Below are 7,973 nucleotides of genomic sequence, written 5' to 3'. Positions count from 1 at the left end.
GCCTGTGAAGATGCCATATGCATTACTCCATCCTACAAGCGAACCATGACTCACCGGCAAAGGAATACCTAACAGTGTCACAATATGAAATTGTTATCTTACTATCATTTGGATAAGATTCCACTTCATTAGTACTAGGATTCAAATAATATGCTTCCTAAATATCTAGTTTGGAACTAAAACTGAACCAACACCAGCTTGTGACTAATATTTTGAATTACTATCTAATGAAGATTTACAACTATTTCTACTATAAACGAAAGCTGATTTCCAGAACAGAGAAAAGCATAAGGATAACAGGAATTCCAAAACCAAATACCAACCAAAAACAGCTTAAGTATACACAATTAAGGTCGTCGCGACGAGTGTTGACATTCCAATAGAAGCATAGTACCAGTTGAATTAACTTTCCATAATCCTTTTTATCCTTTTATCGTTCAAACCAGCTCCCATAGCAATAACACCAAAAAAAATATTTGCACAAGTACTTCAAAAAAGTGATCCCATTACCATCTACATAAGCTTAATAAATAACAGAACCAGAATACATTAAGACACAATATAAAATACAAAAAGTGTAAAAGCAAAATAGAAATCATACAATTCGATTCGCGAAAAATGTCGAGAACCTTGGAACTGCAAATCCTGATTTCGATGATGAGAAGAAAAGGCTGGCTGAATTATTGAAATAAGCAAGCAAATCTCACAATAAAAATTCGAAGTCGCTGGAGAAGTGGTCTGCAACGTCGAGGAAGTGGTCTGCAACGTCGAGGAAGTGGTCTGCCTTTGGGTTTAGGATGAAGTCGGGGAAGAACTTACTGCATGGGGAAGAGAAGTAACGAGAGGAGTTTGAAAAATTTTGATCGGGAGAAAGGGTTTTGAAATTTTGATAAAGGGTTTGGGAAGGAAAAAAGATAGAAGAAAGGATAACATCATCTTTTCATATTAATTTTAATAGAGTAGTGACTATTTTTGCTCAACATTAAAAATGCTGAATAAAAAGTAAATACCACTTTAAAAAGTGGCTACCCATATCGTTTCTACGACTTTTGACATTAATTCATTTAAGCCCATTTGACTTGCACTCGAAATCTCGCAAATTTCAACAATAGTGTAGCTCGATGGAACTTGCTGCTGCCTTGCAAATTTCAATAATCGTAACATAGATCATTTTTTTGCCTTTTCTTTATAATAACTAGTATATAATAAGTGAGGTATGGCGAATGGCATTTGCGTAAATAACACCAAAAGTGAGGCAAGTTTCTAATTAAACTGTGATTCCACGTGTTAATTTTGGACAAATCCACCGGAACTTGGCTCTTCTTTGTGAATTTTATAAGCGAATTTTAGTTTGTTTCTCACTCGCGCTCTCTCTGTCTCTCCTTCTTCCTCCGCGTTTCTCTGCCGGCACTACTTCTCTCACCGGTGAGTTTTGTTCATCCTTTTTTATACCGTTTTCTTCTAATTTCGTTTTATAATTTATATTTTTGCTTACTCTTTGAGTTTCAATAGTGACTTTTTAGTGGCTACAAAAAAGCAGAAAAATCTTGAGCTTAGGTCATTTTTTATTTGATTCACTACATGCATGTTTGAAATTGGTTTAAAAGGTTGAGGCAATGATTATATTCTAGGACATGAAATTACTTGGGCATAGCGACCATCAAAACCCCATCTTGGCTTGGAAAACCTTGGGTGGTATACATGGGCGGCTCAACGGAGCTCGTGGCTTAAGACGAAACCATATTGAGAGGCCCTCAAATTTATTTTATAAAACACTAACAAAAAAATTTGCTTTCTAAAAAACAAATTAATCATTTAAGACACAAAATAGCGAATTAAAAAAATTAGGACGAAGAGCATAAAGAATAAAGTGGTTGATTATCAAATATTGAGGTCCAGAACTCAAAGCAAAAATTTTAATTTGGCTATCATCACAAACAAGAAAAAGAAATGAATGTACATAGCATAATAGTTTAAGTTTTGAGCATTAATAGTGTCAAAAATATTTACACTGTTCATAATTAAGTAACACTCATTGGCGAGATATTTAAAATAAATTATAAATAACCTAATATAATATGTTGAATTACACTAAAAACAAATTGGTGCATGAATGCTTTTGTGTTCATACGGTTTCAAAGAAGATTGTAAAAGAAATTCATTATATTGTCAATGTATAACTTAATTTCTATATAAAAAGGATAAATTTAAAATTGAAGAGTGAAGCAAATATACTAATAATGAGTGAAGAAAATATCATAATTTATAACTTATTGTTATAAAATAACCTCAATCAAATAGTAACCAAAACAAATACTGTGACACTTTTATTTATAATAATTATTTATATAAATTATATAATAATAATAATAATAATAATAATAATAATAATAATAATAATAATAATAATAATAATTGGGGGAGGGTTTTGGGCCTAAGGCGACGGCCTTAGTTGCCTAGCCTTAGAGCCGCCCCTGGTGGTATATGATTTGAGGTTTATATATCACATGCAACATGTTCTTTTGCTTTGGGTATGTGATTTTGCTTTTCCAATTTGAATAGGTTGTCCACTCTATTTTTCCAACAACAACTTCTTCTTTCTCTCTATTTCAAGCAATCTTCAAGGTAAGGAAATACATTCTTTTTGTTTTATTTTGATTTCAAATTTGAAAGAAAGATTTTTGCTTTCTTAAAAAAATTAAATCTTGAATATGAATTATGTTTTCCTCTTTGATGTTTTGATGAAAGTTGTTTAACGAACTAATGCAACTGAGAAATTCTGTTTTCCCTTAGGATGTTCTAGAGATGGGTTTACTGAATAAGTGAGTGAACATGTAATTATATTTTTGGCAGAATATATGAGGATAATAGGTTGAAATTAAGATATTGAACAAGGTGATCAGTTGATATGCGTCTATTCAACTGATAATAGGGTAAGTTTTCTTCAAGTACAATTCTACTGAATTTACATTTTTGTTGTTGCAATGCTATTCTTGCTTGGTATCTGTTACTGGCAGTTGGAGGCTGTAATTGACTAGAGATAAGCTGCTAATAACGTGCCACTTAAAAAGAGAAAACATTGGCACTTAAAACATTGAAAGAGAAAGGTATGTACCCTGTTGTCAACACAATCTTAGACGAAGCTGATGTGGCAATTGAGAATAAATTGGGTAATGAAGTGATGAAGGGCAATCTGGATAGAGGCAAACTCAAGAAACAACCACCTGCAAAGCTAATGGATTATGTAGTAAGTGCTAAATGAAAGTGTGTGGGCCAGGAGTTAGTTATATATAGCAGACGTAGGCATTGTAGTGATTTAGGCAAAAGTTGTTATGAAAATATCCCCTTCTCATCCCATTCCTCTGTCTCTGATCTCATCCCCTTCTTCTGCTTCTCATCTCCAACTTTTTCTTATTGTCATTTTTAGATGTAATTTCCAGTTGGTATTTTCAATATAATCAAAGTTGTTGTTGTTACTTGCTAGTTTAGTAGCCCTTGCTACATTGGTGCTTTCATTCCGTTTATGTCCGATAACAAACTAAAAGCTTCGATTGGTTCTACGCTGGAATTGGTTGAAATTCATTCCATCATGGATTCTCATTAGTCCATGCTTAAGGATCTGGCTGCTCAACTCGCAGCGTTGAACACTCGCTTTCCCCCTCTCGATGATTCTCGTTCCCATGCTGTCGACGATACCGTGCCGTTCACTGGTTCGTCGTCCTCCACGGCTCAATGTCATAAGCCTGCATGTGTAGAGTTTGGTCGATTCTTTGGTGAGGATCCGAATGATTGGCTTTTCCAGGCAGAACGTTATTTTGATTTCTATGGTATTGTGGAAGAGGAACGTGTGTCTATTGCTTCCTTTTACTTGGACGGTAAGGCTCGAGCCTGGTATCGCTGGTTGTTTCGCAATAAAAAACTAAGTGATTGGCCAAGGATCCTAAAACTTTAAATAAAGCTATTCGGGTGGCCCAATTACAGTAGAGGCGTATTAATTTTGAAAAAGGCCCGGTTCAAACAGCCTTTACTCGGAGCCCAATCCAACTAGACTTGGCCCGTACATTGCCCTTGTTTCCCACCCCATTTGCTCCGACTTACTCTACAATCCCTAACCCTCGTCCAACACCCATGGCTCTTCCAGCCTTGGAATCACAAACGTTGCCTGGCCGTCTACCCCTCAAACGTCTACCCCTCAAACGTCTCACTCCTACCGAAATTCAAGGTCGTCGGGAGAAAGGACTCTGTTATTATTGTGATGAGAAGTACTCTGCTTCTCATAAGTGTAAAAATCTTCCCCAACTCCTTTTGTTAACTGAAGAGCATGACACTACCATTCAGTTACCGGAGTTGCAACTTTCTGACGAAGCTCTAGCAGAAGAACTTCAATGCCTTGAGGTGCAAGAGCACTCTTCTATTTCCTTCCATGCTCTGAATACTCTTTGGTTTGTCGGCCATGTGAAAGGTTCTCCAATTCAGGTCCTCGTCGATGGCGGTAGTACAGACAATTTCATTCAAACTAGGATCGCGACTTTCCTTCAATTGACCATTGAACCGATTCCGAGTTTTTATGTCATGGTGGGTAGTGGACAGCGCTTACGCTATGATGCGATTGTTCGGCAAATCCCCCTCACTATCCAAGGCTGTGAGCTCGTTTTGGATTTCTATGTGTTGGCCCTACATGATGCTGATTTTGTTCTGCGGGTGTCATGGTTGGCCACATTGGGCCCGGTTCTCACTGATTATGCCATGCACGTCCTTGAGTTCTCTCACAATGGCAGCACTATGAGATGTCAAGATAAACCACCAACTATGCTCCAACCGGTGCAATTGCACAGTTTGCACCATTTAGCTTCAACAAATACTATCTCTTCATATTTTCGGTTGGAACTAGTTCAAGAAGAACAAGTGGTTTCTGAGTCTGTGCTTACGGAGTTTCCACCTACCGATCTTCAGGACTTACTCACTTCTTTTGTTGATATTTTTCAGAAACCCCAAGGCCTTCCCAGTGAGTCCTCAAGATCATCGTATTCCTCTTATTCCAAGTTCTGCTCCGGTGAAGGTTCGTCCTTATCGCTATCCCCATTTTCAAAAGACTGAAATTGAACGACTAGTCTATGAGATGCTTCAAGCTGGGATAATTCGTCCAAGCTCTAGTTCATGTTCATCCCCAGTTCTTTTGGTGAGGAAAAAGGATGGTACATGGCATTTTTGTGTGGATTATCGCGCCTTGAATTCAATCACTGTCAAAGATATCCCTATTCTTACAATCGACGAACTATTTGATGAATTATATGGAGCTCAGTTCTTCTCCAAACTGGATTTGTTATCAGGGTATCATCAAATTTGGGTACGAGTCGAGGACATTGAAAAGACGGCATTTAGAACCCACGACGGTCACTTTGAATTTTTGGTTATGCCATTCGGTTTATCTAATGCGCCATTCACTTTTCAAGCTGCCATGAATTCTGTTGTTCGTCCCTACTTGCGCCGTTTTGTGTTGGTCTTCTTTGACGATATTCTCGTCTACAGTCCAACTTGGGCTAGTCATCTGGAACATCTTAGTTTAGTGTTGAAACTGTTACGCCAACACAGTTTAGTGGCGAAGCAGAGCAAGTGTTTGTTTGGGCAGACAATTGTTGATTACCTTGGACATGTACTATCTGTTCAAGGATTGGTTGTGGATCCTAGCAAAATTGCCATTATACAGCAATGGCCAGCCCTACGAAATATCAAGGAGGTACAGAGTTTTTGGGGCTCACTGAGTATTACATGCGTTTTATCCATCATTACGCTTCTATTGCTGCTCTTTTAGTTAGCATACTATGTCATGATGCTTTTCTCTGGACTGAGCGCGTACAAAAGGCCTTTGAAACCTTGAAACCATGCTTGAGCTCTACCACTGTCCTCGCTTTGCCTGATTTTAGTCATGAGTTTCAAGAGGAAACAGATGCATCAGGAGTTGGGATTGGTGCGATACTGTCTCAAAAGGGGCATCCTGTGGCATTCTTCAGTCAAAAATAAAGCCCAGAATGTAAGGAGCGTCCACTTATCACCCTGAAATGTTTGTCATTACACAAGATGTTAGTAAATGGCATCAATACCTGCTTGGCAGAAGATTCACAATACTTACAGACCAACAAGATCTCCGTAACCTTACCACGCAAATCATATAAACCCCGGAACAACAGAAGTGGCTTTGTAAGTTAGTCGGGTATGATTTTCGCATTCTATATCACCCCCGGGAAACAGAATTTAGCAGTTGACGCTCTCTCACGAGCCCCTGATGCTAGTTATTTGGCCATTACTATGCAAATACCTGCCCTTGTTGAAGAATTGAACTCAACAAGAACCATCTGGAGTTGCTCGACATTCAGACATCTATTATGCAACAACTAGACTCTGTCATTGACTTCACCTTTAGAGAAGGTCTTTTATTTTATAAAGGACGCTTGGTAATTCCTACTGATTTCCCTCTTAGACAACAACTTTTATCGGAATTCCATGCTACTTCCATTGGGGGGACATGCTGGTATAGCCCGTACATTGCACCGTGTGGCCTCAAATGTTTATTGGAAAAATATGAGGAAGGATGTGCATTTGTTTGTCTCAACTTGTTCACTATGTCAACAGATGAAGGATATCCACCATCATCCAGCGTGATTATTGCACCCTTTGCCTACGCCCGATTTGGTATTTGAAGGCATAGCAATGGATTTCATCACCTGCCTTCCAGCTTCAAGGGGCAAAGTAACTATTATGACAGTAGTGGATCTATTGACTAAATTAGGCCACTTTATTGCATTACCCTCAACATAATCTACTCGGACTATGGCTGAGGCGTTCGTTGTCGGAGTCATCATGTTACATGGGCCTCCGAGATCAATAGTAACTGATCGAGACCCAAGATTTATCCATTCCCTTTTGCAGGAACTAAACAGGATGCAGGGCACCACGTTAGCGATGAACACCGCGTACCATCCTCAAATCGATGGTCAATCTGAAGCGCTCAACAAATGTGTAGAGCAATATCTTCGTTGTTTTGTGGCACTCTGATTGGGTGGCTATGTTACCATGGGCAGAATATTGGTACAACACAGCTCTACAAACTTTAGCAGGAATGACCCCTTTCTAGGCTCTTTATGGTCGAGAGACACCTACTATTGCTCGATATATATTGGGCAGCAGCAGTAGTGAACTCGTGGAGTGTAGGATTGTGTAGAGGTGTTCATAACACGCATCGGAAGACAATAACAATCCTAGGGAGAACTTTTCGTGTTTAAAATTTATTTATATGTCAAATATCGGATCTAAGACGTACCTGGTGAATAGAGTCCCGTTTTAAATTATTTCGATAGTGCGAAGACTCTATGCGTATCTACACCGAGACTGATCCTTGCTATCAACTCTTTGCTCAATGAAATCCCGCGAACAAATTGAATGAAAACATTGTGTCTGAAAAATCTCAACTCAAAGGTAGAAGAACAAGAAATAATTTTCTTGTACTAGTATTTTCTATCTTGGCTTTGTATTGCACTATTACTTTCTCAAAACAATTTTCTTATCAAGAATAACTCTCTTGGTTTTTACATGACTTTACAATATGTATAAGATCTATATCTCCCTAATTCTTAATTAGGACTCACACATATATATACACATAATATCCATTGAAAAATACAAATCATATGCCTTATGGTAAATATTTAAAAAAACATGTAACTCATTTATGGAATTCAATTCTAAATTAAATTCTACAACTTAGTCACCATTTTAAAATAAAAAAATGTAACTCATTTATTGAATTCAATTCTAAATTGAATTCTACAAATTAGTCAACATTTTAAAATAAAAACATGTAACTCATTTGGAATTCAATTCTAAATTGAATTCTACAACTTAGTCAACATTTTAAAATAAAAACATGTAACTCATTTATGGAATTCAATTCTAAATTGAATTCTACAACTTAGTCA

At 37.5% G+C, this 7,973-nt stretch overlaps 1 protein-coding gene across 5 annotated transcripts; it reads left to right on the top strand.

The window, feature by feature from the left end:
• The first annotated feature begins 1,293 nt into the window (after positions 1-1,293).
• Positions 1,294-7,317, top strand: LOC107785918 (uncharacterized). Of its 5 annotated transcripts, none has more exons than XM_016607337.2 (3): positions 1,294-1,425; positions 2,563-2,625; positions 3,018-7,317. In XM_016607337.2, the coding sequence occupies exon 3, from the start codon at positions 4,129-4,131 to the stop codon at positions 5,095-5,097; it is 969 nt and encodes a 322-aa protein (XP_016462823.2). In that variant the 5' UTR covers positions 1,294-1,425; positions 2,563-2,625; positions 3,018-4,128; the 3' UTR covers positions 5,098-7,317. The 5 variants fall into 5 exon arrangements, with proteins under 5 accessions (XP_016462823.2, XP_016462819.2, XP_075102819.1 ...); XM_016607333.2 differs by having other exon boundaries at positions 1,295-1,425; positions 2,854-7,317; XM_075246718.1 differs by having other exon boundaries at positions 1,295-1,425; positions 2,794-7,317.
• The last annotated feature ends 656 nt before the right edge of the window (positions 7,318-7,973 follow it).

This window comes from Nicotiana tabacum, chromosome 23 (assembly GCF_000715075.1).
Source record: "Nicotiana tabacum cultivar K326 chromosome 23, ASM71507v2, whole genome shotgun sequence".
NCBI classification, from domain to species: Eukaryota; Viridiplantae; Streptophyta; class Magnoliopsida; order Solanales; family Solanaceae; genus Nicotiana; species Nicotiana tabacum.
This window is presented reverse-complemented; position numbering and strand designations above follow the sequence as displayed.

Excerpts from the sequence above, each read along its gene's own strand:
- LOC107785918 (XM_016607337.2), top strand. The coding sequence starts at position 4,129 with ATGGCTCTTCCAGCCTTGGAATCACAAACGTTGCCTGGCCGTCTACCC.